We start from the raw sequence: 25,621 nt of genomic DNA, 5'->3' as shown, positions 1-25,621 counted from the left end.
AGGTCCCTCACTAAGTAAATGGTAGAGCCAGGATTTGAACCCCACAGGTTGTCTCCAGAGCTCATGCTCTGCTGCCTCACTGTCTATGAGCTACCAGGTACAGGCACTGTCCTGGGTTCTACAGGGGATATAAAAATAGATACAACAGGTCTAAACTCTTAAGTATGATCTTGAAGAATAAATACGTCAGTAAATCATATATAATAGAAATAATAAAATATAAATAGATAAAGCTTATGATCTTGAAAAAAGTACAGATCTTGAAAAAAGTGACAGCCAAGAAGAATATTTGGCCCCTCTCTTCCTAAAACACATTTAGAGTATGAGAAGCTTAGCACCTCTGCCATCACATCAGCTGACCTCAGAGGTTAAACATGATTCACTCTGCTATGGCAAAGGTCAACCAGACTCAGGTCCTGCGCAGAGTGGGGAGCTCCAGCGACTGCCCCACAGAGGGCCCAGCCCCCTCCCACCTCACTGAAGAGCCACTGCTCCAGAGGGCCCAAGAAATGGTGCCCGAATCCCTCAGAACCACAGCAGAACTTTTTTCACAATTTCTGCCCCTTGACTTGACAGACAACTGACTCCAGCTTCAGGGGGTTCCACAGAGGCCCTGGGAAAGGAATCTTGGAGGTGAAATGGGGACAGGAAGGAGAACTTTGGATCAGGGTGGCCATGCTTTAAGCAATGGCAGCAGCTGTGCTCTCTCTTGTGGAAAACTTGAGAGGTGCTAAGAAGGAGCCTCACCCTGCATATAAAATATGGGTTCAAACTTTGACATTAATAGAAAATAATTCATATTAAATTATTCTTCAGGTTGACATATACCAAATGATAGTGTATTGCAGTCATTGGAGTTGGCCAAGAAACTCTAGAAGAATGGGTGAACAAATCCCCTTCCTAATATGGCAGCATCTCTTCCCTGTTACTATGGGGGAATGGCCAGTTTCTAATTCCTTACGTTTGGGGAAATTGAAGACCTGCACTTAGACTGGCAAGATGCTTACGATTTAACCATTTAAAATAGAAACTTTATCAAATAAGTTACACATTTCCTTACCTTGATAAATTGTATTTGCTGAACTTTTTCTTAGTGAGTTGGGGTCTACTTTATGATCAATTATTAGTGAAAGTAGTTGCAGTGGCCATCTAACTAGTTTCCTGTCTCCATGATCTCTTTTCTCCAACCCTTCCTTCCTACTATTTCTAGTTACTTTCTTAAAATAAAAGTTAGGTCATGTCGTTTCTTTCCTTAAGAATCATCAATAACTCCCTACAGAATAAAGTCTAAATTCTGTGTCAACTTCAAATGCCCTCCCCTTCTGTCCCTCTATTGACTTCTCTTGCTTCTGCCTTTCATATTCACTTTTAGTAATACCAGAGGGGATCCAGCATGCACTTCTGATCGTTCTCTGGTCCGCTCAAGCTCTTCCCCCAGCCTGTCTCCTTCTTCCAAAGAAATCCTTGTTGTCCTTTGTGGGCCTATTCAAAGGCCTCCTCCTCCATGGAGTCTCCCCAGTCCTTCTGCCCATAACCGCTCACCCTTCCTCAGAGCCCTCCTAGATGCTGCTGGCACCGTGAGTTCACGTGTCCTTACTTTGCCTTATGCTATGATTAAGCTGTGTCTCTCTATGCTGAAAGGTAAGGCCTAATTCTCTTTGCCTCTGGACAGTGTTTCACATTTCTAAGCATTAATTTATGTATTATGTAACCTCTACACTAATAAAAATATGAACTATTAAATGAGTTGAACGAATGAATATTAAGAAAATAGTAATAATAGATTCCATAGATTGAACATTTACTATGAATTAGGTGCTAGGCTAAGTATTATTAAAATGTTTCCTCCTTTTTCCTTACAACGGCACTGTGTGGTAGGCATTGCTATTTTTTCTATTTCTCAGTGAGAAAACCGGGGTAAGAGAGATTGCAGAACCTGTCTGAGGTCTCAGAACTAGGAGCATAGGACTAGGATTGGAGCCAAGCTGGCCATGTGGGGTCCTACACCTGAAACCCCATGTGAACATTCAGATAAAGCCTTGGAGAAAAGCAGATGACCTAAGCCAGATATTTTGGGGCATGGAGGCAGAAAAGGGAGAAAAGACCATAGAGATGATTTGATGGTGCCCCACCTAGCCCCAGCTACATCCATCTTCTGGTCTCAAGGGAAACTCATGTGTCATACTCCTAAAGTCACACGCTTGCAGGCAATCCTCCAGACTGAAAAGCATGGAGTCCCAAGAACTAGATCCCAAGTAGTAACTGGTTTTCCAGTATCTCAGGGAGCCTCCAAAAGTATATGGGGTAGTGGTTTTTAGAACCAGACTCCCTGGCTTTAAATCCTGGCTCTGCTCTTTTCTAGCTGCTTGGTCTTGGACTAGTAATATAATATCTTTTTCAAAGCTCAGTTTCTTCATCTGTAAAACAATGGTAAGAATGTGCCTACCTCATATGGTTTTTGTGAGACTCAAGTCATATAAACACATGATGTGCTTAGCAAAGCCTGCCACACAGAAAAAAAGCTATACTAATGTATCTTATCTAGGATATTGCAAATATCTTTTTTTTTTTTAAGATTTATTTTCATTTCTTTCTCTCCACTTCCCCCCCTGTTGTCTGCTGTCAGTGTTCATTTGCTGTGTTATCTTTTCTGTCTGGTTGCCTTATCTGGTGGAACTGGAAAACTGTGTCTCTGTTTTTGTTGCGTCATCTTGCTGTGTCAGCTCTCTGTGTGTGTGGCACCACTCCTGGGCAGGCTGTGCTTTTTTCATGCAGGGCATTGCTCCTTGCGGGGCGCACTCCTTGCCTGTGGGCCACCCCTATGCTGGGGGGCCCTGCATGGCATGGCACTCCTGCATGCGTGGGCCAGCTTACCACATGGGTCAGGAGGCCCTGGGGTTTGAACCCTGGGCCCTCCATATGGTAGACGGATGCTCTATCAGTTGAGCCATGTCAGCTTCCCGGCAAATATCTTAATAAACCCTCAAAACACCACCAATACTAATTCACTCCAACCACAGTCATGGTATGGTTACCACAAAGAAATGGATCCCAAAAGCCTCTAGTGCAGTGGGTGAAATTTTAAGGAGGGTAAGTTCAAGTTTACATGGACCAGGTGGTTGAATTTCGTGTATGTGATTGTCCAGCCTCTGCCAGGAAGCTGAGATCCTGCTTGGGCCTACTTATTGGGTAAAGCCTTTCCTGTTGTGTTGTGTACCTGGTTTGGGGCCTATGGCACAATCCCATGCCACCCAGTAGAGGGGACTCCTCCCTTGCTGGCATAGGATTTGCACAGCACTAGGTCCCGTCTCAGCATTGCTCCAGGCGAAGAGCTTGCAGGTTAAGCTTGGGTTAAGCTTGGGTTCTGGGGTCACACTGACTAACTTGAACTCCTGTTTCTGCTCTTTCAAATAGCTGTGCGGCCTTAGCCAATTTGCTTAACCACTAGGCCTCAGTTTCCCAATCTCTAAAATGGACATCTTTAATAGTACCTATCTCATATGGATTTGAGAGAATGAATGTGAAATAATACATGAAGTGCTTAAAGAGTACCTCTCAGAGAGTCAGGCTCAATGAATGTTAGCTATTACTGTTCATTTACATTCTCTCTAATTCCCATAATAGTCTAAAGGATAGGTATTCTTAGCTCCAGATCAGGAATCTGAGGCTCAGAGAAGTTACAAAACTTTCCTAAGATGACATGGCTTTTCAGGGAGCAAAGTTGAGATTCAAACTTAGGCTTGAAGGACCCCAAAGTCCGAGGTTTTTGCACAAAGCCCTCCTGTATCCTGGAAATGAAAGACTTCTAGACTAGAAGGATCATGTATTAGACTGAGGGCAATCCATGGTGGCAGACCTCTCCCAGGACCCACACCGATTCCAGGTGCTGGGAAAGTTCAGGGAAGCGGGTGCTCAGTGAAGGCTGAGAGGTTGTGTAAGGCTGTGTTCAGGAGGTGGGACTGAACTAGGCCTTGGAGAATGAGCAGGATTCTGACAACAGCATGAAGACGAGAGGGCCTCCTGCTTCCAGCAGCTAGGCTGGGGCCTTATGTGTCAGTTCCAGAAACAGGGCTTAGCTGAGAGATGGAAAGGGGCATCCATGAGGTGGCAGATGTGCACAGAATGAATAAGCAGCACTGGGGAGTAACAGGAGAATATGTCTAGTAACAAGACAAAGCTAGATTCATTGCCAGCCAAGGGATGTTCCAGCCACAATGGGCATTGCAGGTTCTGGCATGCTGGAGATGGGGAAGCTGATGAAGATGTTGTTTAGTAACTCAGGCAGGAAGAGATGAAGGCTGAACCAGGCTGGTCAGCTGGTGATGGCTGGAGCAGAGGGATAAAGGCAAGGTGTGGACTCAGCCGCTTGGTTCTGGGACCAATGGAAGATGGTAGCATCTCAGCCATGGGCATTGAGGGGCCTGCCCCATAACTGCATGTCTGACACACAGCCTCAGCTGTGGTCCTGCCCCTGCTCTGGGAGCTATATTTGGGCTGCCCTGCCTTCCTCATTTCTCCCTTTACAGAGCTGGTAATTTAATGCAAGGAACTGATACCCCCTTCCTCGGTGGGAAAACTGCAGCAGGATACAGGCAGGCAGGCAGAGAGGAAGGAAAGAAGAAGGAAGACAGGCAGATGGGCCAGCTGTGGTGGTGAGGACAGATGCCAGGGAGAAACAGAAAGCAGAACTAAAGAGGCTGAGCAGGAGGCAGCAGGTGGACAGTCCCAGTGGGTATGGCAGTTGAGAGGAGAAAGGGGTACCACCAGAGCAGGAAGCTGAGGCACAGATCTAGACTGTCTGGCAGAGGGACTTTGAATCTAAAAACTTAATGTCTTAGAAATTCCCTTCGTCTGCATTTGCATCCACCTTTGCGGGATCCCATGTGTGTGTATGTGCAGAAATGGGGGGCATGGTCCTGGCTCTGCCATTACCTGACTGTGTGACCCTTCTGGTCTCCAGTTTATTATCTCTAAAGTGAGAGGCTTGCATTGGACCATCTTTGAGGACTTTCACAGTTTTAAAACACCTTTGTGTTCAGGTTCCATTCCTCTACTCTTAGTTGCACGTGGCAGGACTGATGTCCAATACCATGCTTCCCCTGTCAGCTTTGCTGGTACCACCAGGGAGGAGTGTTAATGGGGAGAAGGAAAATCCTGTAACTGCTGGCTTCACTAAGGACTCCAGGGGAAGAGCAAAAGGTCACTTCCTTAGTGGACCGAGGATAGTTAGGCATACCCTGTGCTTCCATGGCGGCCATTACCCAAGAATCCCTGGCTAAGTAGCTTACTTTGTTCTGCAGTTTTTATTTTGCTATCCCAGCAGTTTCAGGCAGAAATATTCAATTTGTCAGAAAAGATAAATTAAACCTGCTGCTTTTATAATTGCTCTGATTTTACCCCTGGATGACATCAGTGGTGAGAGGAGAAGGTAGACCTCCTGGGACATCTCAGCAGCCCCTAGATATCAGGCCCCAAGGGTACAAGGAGAGAGGCCTTGTTCAGATATCTTGGGGGTTTCTAAAGTGACCAATGGGGCTTTTGCAATGATGCCAGCAGATTTGAGGTACAATGATAGACCCACCAAGAGCCAGACTTCAGGTTTCAAAGATATAGGTGCCTCGGAGGCTGTTCAACTAATGCAGTGTCAGAAACTGGGACGCAGAGTCTCATGGTAACCTCAGAGGCCCTGGAGCCATCAGGATACTGAGAAATGCGCTAGAAGAGGACGTCACAGCTTGTGTCAGAGCAAGGAACAGTAGAATGAGCACCTGGGGGTAGATTTATCTCTTAGTGGTTGCAGAGACCTTATACAGGTCACTAATTACCATGAGGTGCATTTTCCTCATCTGCAAAATGGAGATAATTTCTATATAATGGTGCTAATGGGAAAAGTAAATGAAATAATATTTGTAAAGAGCTTAGCATCATGCCCAGGACAGAGTAAATACCCAACCAACACGTGTTAGATACCTTCCCTTCCAGTCGGAATGCCAGCTGCTGGGAGTGATGCCCTCTGCTCAGTGGACCATGTAGTCCCTAGAGACAATGGCAGCTCTCAGAGACAAAGGCAGGGTTGCTGGGTCTGAACTGAACACAGCAGGCTCAGCACAAGTCCGATCTCCATGACTATGGGAGATCCAGGCTTCCATCGTGTTTGTAATTCAGCTTTGTTCTTCCACACTCCCAGGGAAGACTGTGGTCACTCTTCTGCTGACCTCTGGGGCACTGGCTGTTTCCAAGCTCTTCTCTCTGATGGTCAGGGTCTCCGAGGTCAACATACCCTCCCAGTTTCAAGAGTTTGGGCAAGTCATTTGCTAGGGGGACTGGAAAGAGGGAATGATTCCAAGATTTTGGAAAACAGGTAGGCCTGGAGGTCCATAGGCCTCCAGAGAGCATTGGATTAGCCTTCCTGGGTCAGGAGGCATATGAAGGGCTAAGCTCTCCAAGTACTAGGACCTCCAAGGTCATTGTAGACACCCTGGGTTGAGGAAGACCTTCCAGAGCTGCTTTCTGAGGCCCGTGCTTAGAGCTGTAAAGAGTCTCCAAGGCTTAGGGGAAGCAGCTGGAAATGTTCCTGAGGCATGAGTTGGGGAAAGGGGGTTGCTAAGAGAATGCAGGTGACCAAAAGGAGGGGGTTGTCAAGAGGGTGCAGGTGCAAAAAGGACAAGTGTTGGGGATTGTGTGTGCAGAATGAACTTCTGAGATCTTGGAACTTTAACAGATTTGGGGGGATGTGCTTGTCCTTTAGGGCTTTTCAAATTTAATATACATTCAAATGCCCTGGAGCTCTTGTTAAAATGCAGATTCTGATACAGTAGTTCTAGGATGGGTTAGTCGTGTGTTTCTAACAAACTCCTAGGTAGTTGATACTGATAGGCTAGAGGCCACACTTTGGGTAGCAAATGCTTAGATGACCCAACTCAGCCACATGTCTGTGTTTCAAGAGGGATTAAATGCACACATACTGATACCAAAACTATTTTTGTAGTTTTAGGAAAGAGAGCAGGTGTCTGAGGTCAAGAAAGAGAGAACATTTTTGAACATGAGGGAGACTGGAAGATGCATCTCCTAAAGCCAGGGAATGTTAAGAGAAACTGGACTTATCACTGGGCCCTGGACTCCAAAGACCTGTGTTCAAGTGAATATGAGGTGCCCAGGGGATATTCAGGAGAGATGTCCATCCTGAAGTCAGATATATGGGTCTACTGAGGTTTCAGAGAATTCACCCCAAGCTCCTAACATCTGTGTCCAGCATCCCCAATACTGTTGGTTCATCTACAAAGTGACAAATGATCCTGCTTATCCTCAGGACTCGAATTAAATGTCATCTCATTAGAGAGACCTTCCCAGACCACCTAAGTGGTTACTCTACTCTAGTGAGTAATTATCACTGTACTCTTTCATTTTCCTTAATAAGAACTACCATGCTTTGGGGAAATAGAGTTGTTTTATGTGCGTATGTGTGTGTGTATGTTAGTTTTCTTGTCTATTAGCTGACTCCCTGTTAGTCATTAAGCACCATAACATCAAGGACTATATTTTGCTCCCCACCAAATACCTAGCACAGCGAGTGTCATATAGGGCACACTCATGAAATTTTCTGTTGAATGAATGAATGTGTGAAATAGCTGGAGATATTTATTCTGGAGAAGAAAAGATTCGAATGATCTAATTTTTAAATTCTATACTTTGAAGATGCCTAGAACAACTCTATTTTCACTTTCTTTAATAGTCGAAGACTTGTCTGGTGTGACAGTGAGGTAGAGGTAGGAAGCCACAAGAAGATAGATCTCATCTCCATATCTTCCAGGGCTGTCTGTCCCTGACTGGACCAGGTAGGCTTGGGGGGCCATCACAGGAGGTGTCGCAGAAAAACTGTATTTTGTTGGTGGGCTCCCTGATAGTGGGGTAGTATTTAAACCCTAGAATGGGGACTTGGACTATTAATATATGACCTTTGGGCTTCTGTTTAAACCTGAGACATAATTTTGCCACAAACCTATTTGGGTGCTTAGCAAGTTTTTCCTTCCCTCCCCTTCCTTCCACCCCCCCCCCCCCCCCTTTTCTCTAAGGTTTGTTTTTAGCTATTGCCCCTGTAGAGGAAAAGTCTTCAATCATGTCTATAGCCCTGTGGCTTTCACCAGGGCTGTACAGAGCTAGCCATGTTAAGGAAATCTTTATACTTAATGCCGGTAAGAAGAGATTTTAGACCTATCCTCAGAAGGTATCTCTCCAGAAAAGGAAAATGTTTTGGATATTTTACTTCACTCATCCCTGCCATAAGCCCTGCCATCTCAAATTGACCTCTTTCCCCTGCCCAAATTGATCCTAGTTGGATTGGGTTTGCAGAGTTGAAGAGGATAGACTAACCATGTGCCATGAATAATTTATTCTCCTCTACCCTTCATCACCCCTAAAGTATCCATTTGAACAGCTCTCTATCTAGGCAGTCTTCTTTTCCATACACCCTGTAAATATCCTTCCTCCTCATCCTCCACTTTGAATATATTAGGTGCTACTTCTGTGTCCCTTATCTCATAGAATTATAATTAATTTCACATCATTTGTTCCCTTTCTAGACTATAAATTCTGTGAGTGTAAGTGTATTTCAATCTAAGACCTTGTACGTGCCTGGCATAGATATGGAAGATGTTCAAATGTTTGATAGATATATGGATAGACAAATAATGGATGGATGGATGGATGGATGGATGAATGAGGTACTACTATATCTCCACTACAGTCAAATGCTATGCCTAGAAGATTTGTTCATTCTTAAAATTAGGATATGCACTTTCTGTTTTCGATTGAGTAGAACTTATTTGCCTTTTCAACAAGTAAATATGAACATTTAAATTAGTCAAGAGTTAGTTGAAGTATTTAAGAAACACTCTTACCTGAAGCATAGTCCCTTTGAGGAACACTTGGAGGTGCTTTGACTTTCAGCCTGTAGATAATAACCATTAGACAAATGGTTAGTGGATAGGACAACAGTTGTCAAGGCCCACAGTATAAGTTAATATAGAGATAACAGGTAGACACTAATAGAATAGCAGCTTACTTGGTTGTCATTAAGTCCCAGTGCACAAAGTGGCTGTGACTTAGCAAATGCAAAGTCAGGCAGTGCAGGGGCTCCAAGAGGTCAGGGTAAGTCAGAATGCTATTAAGCATGGAGTTCAGAGGTTCAAGGGCGATGTGGTGATTGCATAAAAGGAACATAAAAGAAGACGAACTACATTTTAATGGTTTACAAATGCTTTAACAGAACAAAAATTAGCCAGAGTGAGCACTTCAGTGATAAGTTGGGCTGAAATTATTTTTGCCAAGGTTAAAAAAAACTGCTGAGAAATGAGCAATGAATATCTTGAGATTGAGGATTGTGATACTTAGTTTATGTAGAAATCCAAGTTTCAAGCATGCTCAAAACTACTTCAGTACCTTTATACAGATAACTTGTGCTAAATATTTATGATCTTTCTTAAGTTGTTAAAAGAAGAAACTTAAAATTACCTTTTTAAAATCATCCTAATTTTTAGACTTTTCATAAGTTCTAACATCTTCCTTTCTAGTATTTGAAATGGGAAAAGTTTATAGCAAATTATTATTTTAAATAATAGTTTATATATTTTAAACAATTAATTGATATATTTTTAATAATTTTAAATAATTTAAATCTTTTAAATATTATTAAAAATGCTTTCCTTAATGAAGTTTTAAAAACATATAAATAAACCCTATATCAAATAACCTATATTTATCAGAATTTCATATTCTTTTATAAAAGCAATGTATAAAATAATCATTTCATGGGGAACATTTCATTTCTTGGATAAAAAAGTACCACAAAAACTTATGTTTGATGACCAAAAAAAAAATCCCTTTCAAATCAGCCTTGCAATTTTTCAAAAATAAAAGATTTTTATTTGTGTAGCAATTTGCTTTTTGTTTCCAAAAGGCTCTCATATTATTTCATTCAGTCTTCACAGCAAGCCATCAGAGTGTGCTGGGAAGATATCACCATTATTCCTATGATGAGGCACAGAGAGATGGCACAAGGTATTGTAGGGAAAAAAAGATCATGGACAAATAACAAACAAATGCAAACCGGCTACTATCCACTATTGCCACCCTTTCATGAGGGAAAATTGTATTTTAAATGGTGTTTAAAATGGGTATTTTAACATTTCTAAACATATGAAGGTCATAATCTCAGAATAAAGGGCAGACTCTAGAAAAGACTATTGGCCACTGAACACCAGCAGGGAACGGAGGCCATGGTTCAGATCTTGCCTAGTAGCCTGCAGCTGCACACCAAACTCTAAAACTTAGGGTTCTCATTTTCTCATTCTGCCACGGACCAGTGAAGATTCTGTCATGGTCTCTGTTAGAGAACCAATCTGCTCGACCATGCTTCCTCCTTTCAAGGTAACACCTGCTGCGTGGCTTCGAGTGGCTTAACCGCATATAACTCTGAACCAAAGGGTCATTGACTTAACCCAGAGTAATGACTATGGTAGTCATAGTTTTCAAACTGAGCAGAAAAAAAAAAAAGGTTGTCAAATAAAAGTACTTTTGGGGACAATTCACAGATTGAAAGAGAAACAGTCCAAGAAAATTCTAGATCCATGATTGCTGTCAGTATGATTTACCATGGAACTGAGAAACATTTTATACAAAAGCTCCACATTATTGAACAAACTGATATATTATAAAATTGGCATCTATGGGACAATCAATCTAGACTTTATAGTGATTATCACAATGACTAGCAGTGTTCTCTTATTTGAATGAGGTTCTATATGTATCAGAAGTAACTTAAAATAAAAATAATTGCACACCTCTCCCCGTCATATCCCAGAATATGAAGACAAGTCTTCTCTCTAAGATGACTGCTACCCCACAAGCAGGGGATCATTTTAACTATTTTGTGATGATCACTTACACATATTGAAACTCATTTACATTTTCTGTTCTAAGAGCAACACCCAAAGTGATTTCTTCTAAGTTTACCTAAGATAAAAAAGACTGAAAATACTCTGTGTTGAAGGTGTGGGGAAAATGAACTCTTTGGTGGTACAAAATTTTTTAGGGAAACTTGGTAATAGCAATGAAAATTTTAAGGACAGATAACCCTCCACCAGGAATTTCATTTCAGGAATTTAGCTTACTGGTTTATTGAAAGTATGCACAGGATATTTATTGTAGTATTGTTTGTGACAGTTAAACTGAAAGAAAAATTTGCTTGGTATTATCAAACTGCCTTCCAAAACTATTGTACCAATTTGAACTCTGACCCCCCCTTTAAAAAATGCCCACCAATATAGGCGGGTATATGGGGAAGTGGGAGAGTTTGACTTTAGACAATTTTCAAATATTTGATTTTTTTTTAACTTAGTGAATATGCATTACTTTCACTAAAAAAAGAAAGAATGAATAAAAAACTTAATGTATTATATCCCCTTTTGACTTAATTTAGATTTTGAGTGGCAAATGCAGATACATACAATTTCAATTTTCTTTTATAAAAAAAAGGCTTAAGAGGTTTTTGGTGTATAGGAGGATTTGAGATTCTAGCTTTCTTTCCCCAAATATAACAGAAAACACCATTTTAAGGCAATAATTAAGAAAGCAGAAATCAAAATAGGGAAGACAACCTGGCATTCTAAAGACTACAGAAGCTGGGGCTCTGTTCTTGTAACTTGTTTGGATTTCTCCACATGTTCTAATGGCCCTCAGCTCGTTGGTAATAGAAGCTGACTTTCCTGCTTTCATGTTTTCTGGGTACCTTGAATTAGCATACCTCACCTTTGCTGCAGAGAGAGGAAAAAACAAAGGGCCCTGAGCACCAGCCCACTCACTTGCCTGTTTCCTGGCTGTGGATAACTACTGTAGACTCAAAGCCATGAGTAAGAGAGGGTTATGTGTTAAAGAGCTTGCAACTCTTTACTCAGGTGACAGAGAGCTTTCTTTTCTTCCACTTAGCACAGGCTGACATAATAAAAATGTTTCCATAGTGCTATGAAGTCTAACTTACTTTTTGATTTTGTTCATTATTCCACCTTCATTGTGTTTGATATCATGGACCATCTTTTGAAGTTGCCTATGAGAAACAAATTTAAATGTGAACTGTTAGAAATTATTATACAGTAATAATAGGCTGACTTTTAAAAATTTGACCCCTCTTGAATATAAAAAAGGAAAAAAGCTACAATAAAACCCCTAAATGGTATGAATTATATTGTCCTTAATTAAGTTGACTGTTACTTGAGTAGAGAGAAAGTGTGGCTGACTCCATAAGGAATGTGGTCATGGGCCATGTCCCCATCCACTGGGAAGTCTGGGCCCAGGCTCAGGCTGGGAAGGGAGGATTTCTACCTCCCAGATCTGTTCTGAGGAGAGATGTGAGGCAAAGGTGTCAGCCAGTAGAGGGAGATAACTCTGATTTAAATGCAGCCATTTTAATTTGGTGAGTAGCAAAATGTTAAAGACATTTTGTTAATTGAAAAAACTATTTCAGTTAAGTGGATAGGGCTATCCCAAACAGTAACTTATTAAACAACATAAGGGGTAAAAAGAAGAAAGCATCAGGGGAGAGAAAGAGAAAGAGGGAGAGAGAAGATAGGAAAAAGGGACAGGGAGGAGGGAGGGTACAAAGGGAGGAGAGAGGGGAGAGGGTGGGCATAGTAGGGAGGGGACGGTGAGGAGGGGAGGGAAGCTGGTCCAGAGCTTAAGGACAGAGCAGATGTGCAGAGAATCTCAGAGATACCCTAAGAAGAGAGGAAGAGCTAGGTGGTCTCTAGCAATCCCTTAGCTCCAAAAGCCTTCTTCACTCCATTTCCAGTCCACATATGTATTCGTAACATACACCGACTTTGTGCTCAGGGACTCGGACCCAGCTGATGTTCCATGCAACCAAATGAGCATAAAACAGAAACTGGTACCAGGAAGAGGTTACGCATAGCAGTGAATGTGTCTTGGTGAAGCAGCCATGCTGCTCTTTAAGTCTCTTAGGCATGTGCCTACCAAAGATGAGGCTTTGAGATTGGCAGCTTCTGCCTTAGTATAATCCAACGGGATAAAGATACAAAGGGGGCAGATGGCTGTTTTCATAGTACTGGCAATTTGCAGTGAAAAAGTTTTCTGGTCGAAGGTTGCCCTACTGGAAAAATGAGGCCAATTGTAGCCATGCTTTGAGAGCACTGACCACCAGATCCTATTATGTCAGCTTAATTCTTTGTTATTTCAGGTTTCTAGTGTCAAAGTTAATTCTTTGCTGGCAAAGACAGAGACAGTGACAATTGGTATGCAGATAATGGGAGGGTGCAGAGGAGCTGGAAATTCCCAACTCCCTGGTCTCTCCCCCAATTCTTCCTCCCATGCCTCCACTCCAAAACATGAAGTTGTTTTGCAGTATGAAGAAGCTCTTGAAATTAGGACTATCAGGTATCAGAAGCCCGAAGACAGTCCTTCCCTGTCCTCCTCCCAGTCAGGCCTTGAGGAATGGGCTAGGAAAAGAAAGACATTTGGGATTCAAGGCCTGTTTCTGACAAGCAACTGGGTCTAGAGGGAGTGGCCTTAGGCCTAGGTGCTGCTTTCAAAGAGGACATCACAGTCCAGAATCTGTAGGGATCTTATTATCAAAGAAATAGCCAGAAAACTTCGGAGCTAAAATGGTAGAGAACTTCAGCTCCTCAGGCAGCATTGCGAACTGAACACAAAGGATGAAGAAGCCCAAGAGGTTTCAGGCCAGTGCAATGCCAGAGGCCTCACCACTTGGTCAGGTCTGCAGACTACCAAGGGACTCACTTCACTGTGAGTGACGTCAGATGACAGCTTGACACCAGGAAGTTCTCTGGTCCTCTCATAGGTCTCACTGTTCATCACTTATTGTCCTTAGACCATCCACATTACAAGGATAGAGGTATCCCGAAGGACACAATAAGGGCTGAAATTAGGCCCCAGGATTGTTTTTTAAACCCTGCAAGGGTTTAAAAAAGCTATCATTTAAAAATTCCATATCTGCAGAAGCCATAAAGAAAATGATCAATGAATCTGAGTACATAAATATTTGAAAATAATATGCAAAAAATCAAAAAGCTAATGACATCCTGAAAAAAATATTTGTAACATGTAATTATACTAATAAGAAGCTTCTTGATTTACTAAAAATCTTATAATTCAGTAAGAAAAAGATGAACAATTCAATAAGCTATGAACACATAACAGAAAAAAATGCAAGTGGCCAATAGACCAATGAGAAGATATTTTAGCATCACTTGTATTTAAAGATATCTAATCAAAACAATAATGAGGTATGTTCTACCTATCAGATTGGCCAAAATTAACAAATGTAATAATACCCAGGATTGGCAAGTTTGCAAGAAAACAAATGTTTTTTGGAATGTAAATTGTTACAGATTTATTTATTTATTTAATTTCCCCCCCTCCCCTGGTTGTCTGTTCTTTAGTGTCTATTTGCTGCGTCTTGTTTCTTTGTCCGCTTCTGTTGTCGTCAGCGGCACGGGAAGTGTGGGCGGTGCCATTCCTGGGCAGGCTGCACTTTCTTTTCACGCTGGGCGGCTCTCCTTACCGGCGCACTCCTTGCGTGTGGGGCTCCCCCACGCGGGGGACACCCTTGCGTGGCACGGCACTCCTTGCGCGCATCAGCACTGCGCATGGCCAGCTCCACACGGATCGAGGAGGCCCGGGATTTGAACCGCGGACCTCCCATATGGTAGACGGACGCCCTAACCACTGGGCCAATTGTTACAATTGATACCCGTCAAAAGTTAAAACACCCATACCTTTTCACCCAGAAATTCTGCAGCTAAGAATTTACCTAATGAGCATGATCCCAAAACTTTGCCATTGTATACATATAAGCATGTTGGTTGCGGTATTATGTGTCATACCCCAATCTGCCCTGCCTCTCTCCCAAATACCTGGAAACAACCTAAATTCCTATCAATTATCAAAAGGGAACTAGTTAAATAAATTTTGATAAAGCCATGCAATGGAATACCAAAGATTCCATAAAAAAAGAAAGAAAGAAAGAAACATAGATCTGAACTGCTGATATAGAAAAATCCCCAGGAGATATTATTAAGTTTAAAAAAAAAAAGGAGGAAGAAGAATGAAAAAAGAAGAAAGAAAGGAAACTTCAGAATAATGGGTATAGTATGCTTTCTTTGGGGAGAAAAAAGAACATAAACAAACATATGTGCTGCTCAATGCAGAGTTTTTTTAATAAGTCCATGCATGCAGTTTGCTAAAAGGTGGTTTTCAAAGCCAACAGAGTGCCTTTGTACAAATGAGATAAAGGTGCCTCTTTTGTCTGGGCAGACACTGCTCTGTGCCAGGGCATGCAATTTGGCAAACAGAGCAAGCTTGGATTTCAGCCCCCACTTGTTCCTGGAGCTGGGCCCCCTCCTGCAGGGACTGCCCAGCCAATTGTAGAGTGAAGACTTGGTGTCTGGGGGTGGGCCTCCTCCCTTATAAAAAGGAGACTTTTCCTTTACAATTAAGATTTTTCTTGATTATTTTGACTTTTCCTTGCATGTGCATATATTGCTGGTTTACATCTGTATTATATACATATATAGAGAAAAGTGTTAACAGGGTGGGAGGATATGGCCATGTTTTTGTTTCTTCATGATAATCTTCTGATAAAAATATAAATACAATTTTACATGGTTCCATCTTGGAAGAGGAAGGTATTTGAATTTACCTTTCAGGCCAACATGTCCTTTGTTTTGAGAAAACTCTTTGATTGGATCCTTTAATTAACTTACAATATTTGTATCTAGTCATTGTTCTTGGAGAAAATTGTGATTTCCCCATCACCTTGAATGCAGATTTCTCTGACATTAGGAGCCAGGTCTTCTATAGCATAAAATGATGGTGATGTGTAATTAAACTTAGCATAGGTCTATGAAACCCTATTGATTGGGGGAGGGTAGATCTGGGAGAAATATTTCCTGAGCTCTGTATAGATTTAGAACATCCATGCTGCAAAGTGTGGCTTTTCAGTGTTGAGATGGAAAAGTTGTTTAAAGGAGCCTCTGAGACTGAGAGCAAAACTTGTCAGAAGAACTCTGACTGGACTGGCTTGTCAATGACTTCCACTAACAATTAACTTGAGACTCAATAACCCAAATATGCTGGTATTCTACTGTAATTGTTCTACTGAGTGTCATGGGTACAAGGAGTGGGATTGGGTGAGAGTTTCTGGGTAGGGAATACCTCTTCCCAGTCATTTTGGGAAAAGGGAAATTCTCAAACCAGAAATGAGCACTTAACTGGGAATTTTAGGGAGCTCTTTCTCCTTCTGGATCTAATGGCTGTTAAGAGCTAAAGTACTGAAAAGCAAAGACAAACCTAGGGGGTTTTCAGTGAGGGAGTGGGGGGACTTTAACTGCATCTGAGGCTCGTTCTGGATTTTTTCCATAAGATAAGTTGCATCCATTGTCCCTGAATTTTCAGTAATATCTTGTCAGTAGTTGCAGACTGGCCTCAGCTGGGCTTATGGAATTTAAGGAATGGAGTGTTCCATTGGCAGGGAGGAGTGGAAGGCAGAGGGAGGACAGGCTGGAGGGTGGAATAGAAGGCTAAGAAAAATCTCTTTGGAGATATTCTTGAGGTAGCATCTTAAGGAATTACTGGGGGATCCACTGAGGGGCCCAAATTCAGATGTAGGGGGTTGGTGCCAAGTCATTGTAATTTGGGTAACAAAAGAAAGATTACATTTTATACTCACTAGTTAGGTAGACTGGGTATGCTAAAATATATTTGTAAGAGCTCAACACAGTGCTGGATGCATATTATGGGATCAGTAGCAGAGAGAATAGATGGAATGACAGAGAGCGGGGACCCCTGCCCAGGAGACAGGCAGAGGGTCTCTAGGGATAGGCTCCCAGTTGCCTTGAATCCCTAAGTTTTCTAGAATCTATTTACATAAATTCTATGTCAAACATCTTTCTCTTTTTCCTGAGGAACTATAGTGAATCTGTGAGATAGAGGGAAGAAGGGAAAGGAAGGATAAAGAGCATAGGGGGGAGGACAGGAGGAGGAAACTTCACAATTTGAGAAACCAGACAGCACATTGGTTGCAAGCTGACTGTAACCAAATGAAGTATCTTTGGCCTAAGTAAGTGCTTAACCAGGTTGAAGGGCAAACTGAGGCAGCAGTGAAGGGTTCTTTCAGAAGTTTGTCAAGAGTGGGTCACAGGCAGAGTAATTCAGAGCCAGGAGCTGATGGTTTTTATGAGATACTTTGCTGTAGATGTAGATAAATCTAAATATATATATATATTCTATATTAATATATATTATACATTTATATATTTTATATATATGCATATATAGTGTGTATACATATTTATACACACACACACAAATACACGTTACTGAGCAAGGACTCATTGCCTGATGTGCAAGAAGACAGTGCTGTGACTCTAGAATTTTGAGAAAAGAGTTTTATTGTATGGCAGCCAAACAAGAAGACAGGAGGAAATCTGTCTCCCCAAGTTTAAAGTGCTTAGGGTTTTTATGAGATCTAAACAAAGGCACATGGAGAGAGTGATGAGAAGTTGGCATATATTGGTGGGTTGAGATTCAATTATAATTACTAGGGAGTGTGCAAGTGCTGCTTGAGAAACCCTTGAAAACTGGTAAAAGCCAGTTGGGGTAAGCACAAACTGGCTGTACATGAGGCACTGAAAGAGGGGCAAGCAGTTGGTTACAGCAGTGTTATAAATTGCTCGATTAACATAACAGCAGCAATAATAAGTAAAGGAATAAGCTAAAATAACTAAAACTACAAGTAAAATGCTGTAGTCAGCAGGTACATGCAAACACCCACATAGTTGCAAGAGAGTTTGATGCAGTTTTGCCATTTGATCTACTTGGTATCTGATGCTTCTGGGCATTTCCTATTATTTTTGAGGATAGATGATAAGTAAATTGCTCAAGTGTTTCATAAATTATACATTTTGTGTTAAATGTTTTTTCTCTTTCTGCATCTTGTACATACAAATTCTGATGTCAATAAATTGCTCAGCTACAGCTGCCAAACTTCTGTTACCTTGTAAAACAGTCTCCAAAACCAGGGGAATGTGGTGATATTCTTAGCTCATTTTAAGCACTAACTGTTTTACAGAGAGAAGTTGTGTCTGGGTAAAAATAGATAAGACATAAAATAATATCACTTTGATTATCCCTTTCAGAGATAACTTCCATGGTGGGGAGAAGGATAATAGGATTATGATGCTCTCATTTTTCAAAGTTGTGAAGACACAGCCATGCACATGTAATAAAATAAGATGAAGAACAAAGCTTATCTATATTTTAAAATATATGTAATTTTTGATATGTAATATATAATATGTAATTTTTAAACAGGATAACATTTAGGCAATTAAAATAGTCAACAGGTCATATAACTAATTATAGTAATTATTATTACTTGTATAAATGAAATCAATTTTATATGCTTTGTTATTTATTTAATTTTTAAAAAAGATTAATTTTATTTATTTATTTATTTTCCCCCACCCCCTCATTGTTTATACTTTCTGTGTCTGTTCATCTTCCTTGTTTCTTTAGGAGGCACTGGAAACTGAATCCAGGACCTTTGATGTGGGAGGGAGGCACCAAATTGCTTTAGCCACCCGTTTACTCTTTGTTGTGTCTCTCATTATGTTTTTTCTCTTGTATCTCTTGTTGCATCATCTTGTTGCATCAGCTCACCACACCTGCCTGCCATGCTAGCTTGCTGTTTTCTTTAGGAGGCACTGGGAACCAAGCCAGGGGCCTTCCATGTGGTAGGCGGGAACCCAGTTGCTTAAGCCACATCTGCTTCCCTGCTATTTATTTTTAATGTCAAGAACTTAGTTGTTATCTAAGCTGTTGTAGTAGTGTGACCCTGACTGAGCCTGAATCCCAAGAAGTTCAGATCACATGATGTACTAGAATGTGAAAATCATCATTTGAAAGTTACCAGCAGTTTTTTGCTTTCAAAGAAGTAGACACTTACTTCTGAATCCGCTAGACCAATGGTTCTCACGCTTCAGCTACATCAGAATCACCTGGAAGGCCATTGAAACATAGCTGGCTGTGTTTCTGATTTCTGATTAGGTAGGTCTGTAGTGGGGTCTGGGAATTTTCATTTCTAACAAGTCCCCAGATGGAGCTGCTACTACTGGTCAGGAGACCACCCCTTGAACACCACTGTGATAGATAGTACTCTGTTCCAACATGGCCTTTCAGTTGTGCCCAAGAAAAACAAATAACTTTCTGGGGGAAACTAAAGTCCTTATTGACCGGAGTGCAAAATTTTAGGCAAATAAACTGAGTGGTCAGTTTGATAACATAATTTGGGCATGTGCTTTACTCAGTTATTCCTTCTTCGTGGGCCTCCTGACTTTTCTCTGGATGCTTTTAGACTACACTATGCCCATATTAACTTATTTTCTAGTCATTTATTTACTTTCTAGTTATGTGCTTTCTTCTTGAGTTACAGTTTGCGAGAGCTTCAGAGAGGAGATGAAGAGACTGCAGGAAGAACATGCACCTGCTTTGAAAGACAATGCAAAAAGGGACTGGACCATGCTTGGAGCAGAGCCACATGGCTGGGCTCATTAGGCCGTTCCTAATATGGTATTCTAAAATGGAATGACAGAATGTAGTGATGTTGGAACTAAGACACCAGCACAGCCCGGTCAGTGGAGCAGTGGCTCTCCTTACTGTCACTTATCCTACAAGGCTACAAACCTAGGGTTTCATGCTCTTGATCCCCAGACTACAGTTTGAGCAGACTTCTAGAAGGATTTCCTTAGAATAGAGATGAGCTGGCCCTTGAAATGGCTTGTAGCTAGGAGCAAAGCGGGGAGGACCAGAAGAAGGGCCCAGTACACTGAGCAATACCTTGTCTGGCAGCAGATGTTAATCATCCACAAGTTTGAACTTTTCTTCTGTTATCCCCCAAATTTCAGTAAGGTCCTGTATGTATTATTAAGTCTTGCTAGGATTTTGGTGAAATTAGGGAAAGGTCTGTAGCCAAAGGTGGAAGGAGTACAAGGAAATCTAGGTGGGACCTAGAGGATGCCATCTGCAGCATGGCAAGGAAAGAAAATGATTCCAGAAAGAGTAGAGTATATATGTGGAGGTAAGCAAGAGCCAGTGTGGAATGATGGGATTTGTAAGCACCCTCTGGGGACTCCCAGAAGACCCAGGCACGGGAAATTCTGGAAAAGTGGGACAGGGGTTTTGGCAACTAGAATAGCAAAAAGTAACATGTCATTTTTTAAAAATTTGGAATCCCACGTGAGTGAGAGCTGGCTGGTCATATAGGTTATATAGCTTTTAATTTTATAACTTGATGATTAAAAATTTAATCCATTACATTGTTTCAAAATTTGGAAATAATACTAAAAACATCCCTTCTAATTTCAACCCCTACTGTTAACATTAAATTTTAATAGTTTTCCTGTTTTTGCTACACACACGTTTATATGTATAGGTTTTATACAATTACGATCATAACTGACATTTTATAATCTGTATTTTCCACTTAATTTATGTCAAACATTTTCAAAAGTGAGCAAAATTCTCTCTCTCTCACAAATGCACACACATGCATGAGCGTGTACACAATCTGGTTTCCTAGCCTTGGACTCTGTTCTGTCCCCCAGTCTTTATCTACATCCTTCCTCCATCTGCAAAGCGAGTGGCTTTTAATTAGCTGAGACTCTGATTCAGGAGGGTGTAACAGGAAGTAGTGAAATATCCCCCTACCCTTGACGGAGGGGAGAGGGAAGGCCAGACCTTATCTGAGGAAACCAGAAGCAGCAAGTCCTGTGTGAGAGTAAATGCTGCAAGCCCTGCTTCCGGGGTCTTGCTCAGGGGGTGGGGCCTGAGGAACAGGAAGAGAGCGGACAAACCTCAGTTCCCTCCTGTGCCTTCAATCCCAGACTCTCTTGCATGTCACCATTTTTAAGAGAATCAGGGTAGGTTTCTCTCTTTCTAGGCCAGGGTTAATTTCAAGGAGCAAAAGAGGTTTCCCAACCTCCAGAGCCTCCCTGCTTGCAGCCTTTTGCCTGAAATATCTTTAAAGCAAATCTTACTTTTCACTCCATAATTAGAGACTAAAGGCCTATCCTCTCTCCCCAGGGAAAATCATACACTGGCAAAGAGGATTTTTCAGCCTGTGGTTTAAGGTCTGCTTTCAACAGGGGAAAAGAGAAGAAAGAATCAGCGGTGGGTGATGATGACCCAGACTTTTCCCTTCACCTGTGCTCAGGTCAATTGTTGTTGGGCTCAGAGATGCTTCCTGTCTGCCCCCTTCTCTTCCCAGACAGCTGGGCACCCGACCTGGGACTGTGTCCCCAGGAGCCAAACACAAATGGCCAGCCTTCTTCAAGTGTTTTCTAAATTGAGGTTAAGAGCTTACATCACTGAGCAGTCTCTATATATCATCTCCTTCCTGGAAGAAAAGCTAGGCTACAGAAGTGATTCTTGACCTTGACTGCACAACAGAATCACCTTATGGAGCTTTTAATCACCCGGATTCCAAGGCCTGACTTGAGACTATTTAAACTGGAATAACTGGGTCCTGGGATAACTCCAGTGTGCAACCAAGGTGAAGAATGACTGGAAGCATGATCAGGATAGGAGGTAGAGTCACTGCTAAGAGAGCACAGGGCAAAGAGGAATCCATTGGGTCTGGCTGATCTTCAGAAAGATACCTGCAGGCTGAGAACAGCCCAGGAGTGTAGAGGGATGGACCAAGTCCAGGAAAGATGAGGTTGACAGGATGCAGAGCTCCACCAGGGCCACAAGGGCACATGGAAGCAGCTGCTTGCAGGTATTTTGGCCAGATCACCCAAGAGTAGTCTAAGAAAAAAATATATTTTACAAAATGCCTTCCCAACAATTTTCGTTAAATACAGGAGATGATTTAAAAGATGCTATCAGTAAGAAATATGTTTGTTGAAGATTTGCAGACAAAAAGGGATCAGAAAATACCTTGCTCTATTTTAACCCCTTAGTGCACACACAGAGAACTGTGAAAAGGCGAGCTTTAGCATAGCTGTTTCACTCCTGTCTTTCAGAAAAGGTGGAATGCAAAGCAATGTTATTAGAGAAAATCCCTTTTTAATCTGGGCTTGGGAACGGATTAAAGAGAGTCTCAAATTAAAGCAACTCTTTGCAAACAGAATGGATGAATCCATCCATCTCCTTAGCCCCCACATCTTAACCTCAGTTCCAGTTCTCGAGTTTCATCCTCTGGTATCTGTAGTACTGGCCCTCTTCTCTCAGCCAAGATCCAAGCCTAAACCTTCCTTTTTGTACCAGGAAAACACTGCACCTGGCAGTAGGCCGTCAATCCATGGCGTGCATCATAAGGGCTCAGCTATTATTTCTAAAACCCAGATTTCACTGGTCACTCCCTCTTCAGGAACCTGCAGCTGCTCCCCAGTAGCTGTTGAATCAAACCTGATTATCTGGGCCAAGAGCTCCTTGGTCTCACCCTGAGCTCCTGCAGAGCTTGGATGACTAGCTCTCAGTCTGTGACCGACGTACACCTACTTGGTTGGTTTTTCTTAGGACATCTTATGCTCTCCTCACAATTGGCCTGGTATCTTCAACTTATATGTTTCTAATCAATTTGCAGTAAGTAGAAATCTCACTAATATTTTCCTTGGTATATATACCAGTAAAGAATACATCCCATCTTAACTACTTTTTTTTACAATGAATGCATTTTTAAAATACAATGACCATCATTAAGTCCACTGATTCTTTAGTGGACTTCCTCCTTTTTAAGGTATTTAAATGATCTCATGTTATTGACTATGAATTTCTTTTTAAGATGTTACTCATTATTTTAATCATATATTTTATATTTTGTTATTACATTTGATACAAGTATATCATATAGAATTTTAGAATGCCAGATAAGAAAAGAAGAAAATGGAGCTTATGATCTGGTGCCCTTGGATTTTCAGGTTTAAAACGTTTAAGCTTTCTTTGACCCTTTCTCCCACTTGACTTTTCATCTCCCATCATCAGTTGTGTAGACACATCTCTAGCTGTATCTCATCTATCTCTGCCCCCTCCCTCAGCCACGGCCATTGTAATCTCATGTAATGGATGATTCTAGTGGCCTCCTCTCTTGTCTCCCTACCTCAGTCTCTTCCCTTCCCTACCTATATGAACTCCAAATTAATTGTCTTAAATTGCCCCTTTCAGCAGTCACTTGAATCATGAACAATCTTTGAAGTCTCTGTATTTCTTACAGGATCAAGTAAAAACTCATTAGCTTGGCATCCAAAGGCCTTAGCAATCGGACCCCAATCAAACATTTTAGGCCTGATTAACCCACTGCTATGAATCCCCAATTTTTCCCATTCTATTCCACAGCCCAAAGACCCAGCTTGCAGGCCATTCCTTCTTCCTTCCAGATCATTCTCTGGGTACAGGAAGGAAGACCACTTAGGGGAAGAGCACTGGACTGGAGTTTAGAGAAGTGGATTCTACTCTAAGCTCTGCTGCCTATTCTGTGTGAACCTGAGCGATTCTCTGCACCTCTCTGAGCTCGATTTCCTCTTAGAAAATGAGAGGATTGGATCACATGGACACTCAGGTTTTTTGCAGCAATAAATTCTGTTTCTATTATGTTCTGATTCATAACACTCCAAGCAGCACTATTTCATTTTATCTCCTATATCTACTATCCAGTTTTTGAGCTACTATTTGGTTCATATGATGTCTTTTGTATTTTATGTCTTAAACTGTATTTTCCCCCTAAACTGAAAATAGTTTTGTTTCTTCTGTTTATAAAAGTTATAAAAAGTAATGCATGCAACCTGTTGAAAGTGAAAACTGCCTGTGCTGGGCATAGGGATGATCAGCTTGCTGTGGAAATTCTGGGAAGGGAGTGAATCAATTTGAGGTTTCAAGAAGTTACCCAGGAGCTGGATGCTGATGGAAAATAGAAATTCGCCAGATGAAACACTGAGGAACAGCACCCAGGTAGCAGGAATAGCAAATGCAAAGGCTCAGAGGTGACATTGTCTGGGATGTTTGGGGTCTAATGAGAAGCTGGGTGGCAGATATGTGGTGTGGGTGGGAGTGTAGTCAAAGATGAGCTGGAGGGGGCTGGGGCAGGTGATCAAGCCCTTATTTGTTAGGCCACAGCGATGGGGCTTTAGGCAGCGGAAATCCTGTGCAGCCTCTTACTCAGGAGAGTGTCATCATAAACAGGGTGGCAGCGGGGAAGAAGGCATGGGAATGGGGACCCCAGTGGCAGTTTGGAGGCAATTCTGTTTGGCTCAGTCCCAAGCCCAGGACAGGGAGATACCAAAAGCAACGGAGCAGCACCAGGAGTGCCCCAAATAGAAGGAAGAGCACACGGCTGCGAGGCCAACAGCTCTCAGAAAGAACATTGCTGGGACACAGGGCCCTGCAGGCCACACTGGAGCCGGAGGCACAGCAGACTGGCAACACTATCCTGTCTTTACTTAAAATTTGGGATTTTGGTCATCAAGGTTTTTTTTTTTTTTCATTAATTTTGATTTTTAAAAAATATTATATTAAGATATTTTTTATATTTCAGAAATGAGAGAGTGGCAGTACTTCTGACCCCACAAACATAAAAAAGATCATAAGGGGATAATATGAACAACTGTATGCTAAAAAATTAGACAACCTTGATGAAATGCATAAATTCCTAGAAACACAAGAACAATCTACCCTGACTTTAGAAGAAGTAGAAGACCTCAATAGACCAATTACAAGTAAAGAGATTGGATCAGTCATCCAATCTCTTTGTTTCCCAACAAAGAAAAGCCCAGGACCAGATGGCTTCACCAGTGAATTCCAGCCATCATTCCAAGAAGAATTAATACCAATCCTGCTCAAACTCTTCCAAAGAATTGAACAGAAGGTAATACTCCCTAGCTCATTCTATGAGACCAACATTACCCTAATTCCAAATGCAGGTTAAGATACTACAAGAAAATAAAGTTATAGATCAATTTCTCTTACGAATATAGGTGCAAAAATCCTCAACAAAATACTGTCAGATTGAATCCAAAGCACATTAAAAGAAGGATACACCATGATCAATTGAGTTTTACCCAGGTATGCAAAGGTTCAACATGAGATAATCAATTAATGTAATACGTAATATACCATATTAACGAAACTAAGGGGAAAACATGTATTATTTACAAATCTTGATTTACTGATTTTTTTTTTCTCTCCCTTCAAGTTTGCTGTCCCAGCCCTGCTGGAACATATTGGGCCTGCACTGTTTGATACAAGACATTTATTTTTCTTATTCATATTCATTCCACAAATATTCAGTGAATGCACACTGAGAAAGGCATATGCTGAAAACAGAGCTAAATGGACCTGAAATCCTGCCCTCTGATAATGCAGGGAAGATACCCCTTTCTATTACCTTGTCACATAAAAACGTTCTGGCCTATATGAAGCCAAAGGCTAGATAGAACAGATGGAAACTGGGCAGACTAAAATCTCTCCCTTTTAGATAATTTCTGTCTCAAAGCCAAAGTTTTGGGCTACCAACCTGTCGTTTTGAAACAGAATGCTGCTT

General features: G+C 41.6%; 1 protein-coding gene across 2 annotated transcripts in view; it reads right to left on the bottom strand.

The window, feature by feature from the left end:
* The window catches only part of BLNK (B cell linker), a 90,049-nt gene that overhangs the window by 48,784 nt on the left and 15,644 nt on the right, over nt 1–25,621 (bottom strand). Inside the window, exons 2-3 of one of the 2 annotated variants that reach the window (XM_004456971.5) lie at nt 12,035–12,100; nt 8,898–8,947 (exon numbers count right to left, since the gene is read on the bottom strand). In XM_004456971.5, the coding sequence (XP_004457028.2) occupies nt 8,898–8,947; nt 12,035–12,100 (116 nt within the window). Of the gene's footprint in view, nt 1–8,897; nt 8,948–12,034; nt 12,101–25,621 lie in introns of those variants that run through there. The other variant, XM_071215750.1, reaches the window with a different exon arrangement.

The sequence above is a fragment of the Dasypus novemcinctus genome, chromosome 6 (genome assembly GCF_030445035.2).
Source record: "Dasypus novemcinctus isolate mDasNov1 chromosome 6, mDasNov1.1.hap2, whole genome shotgun sequence".
Lineage (NCBI taxonomy): Eukaryota > Metazoa > Chordata > Mammalia > Cingulata > Dasypodidae > Dasypus > Dasypus novemcinctus.
The sequence above is the reverse complement of the archived record's forward strand: the minus strand, read 5'-3'. Positions and strand labels throughout refer to the sequence as shown.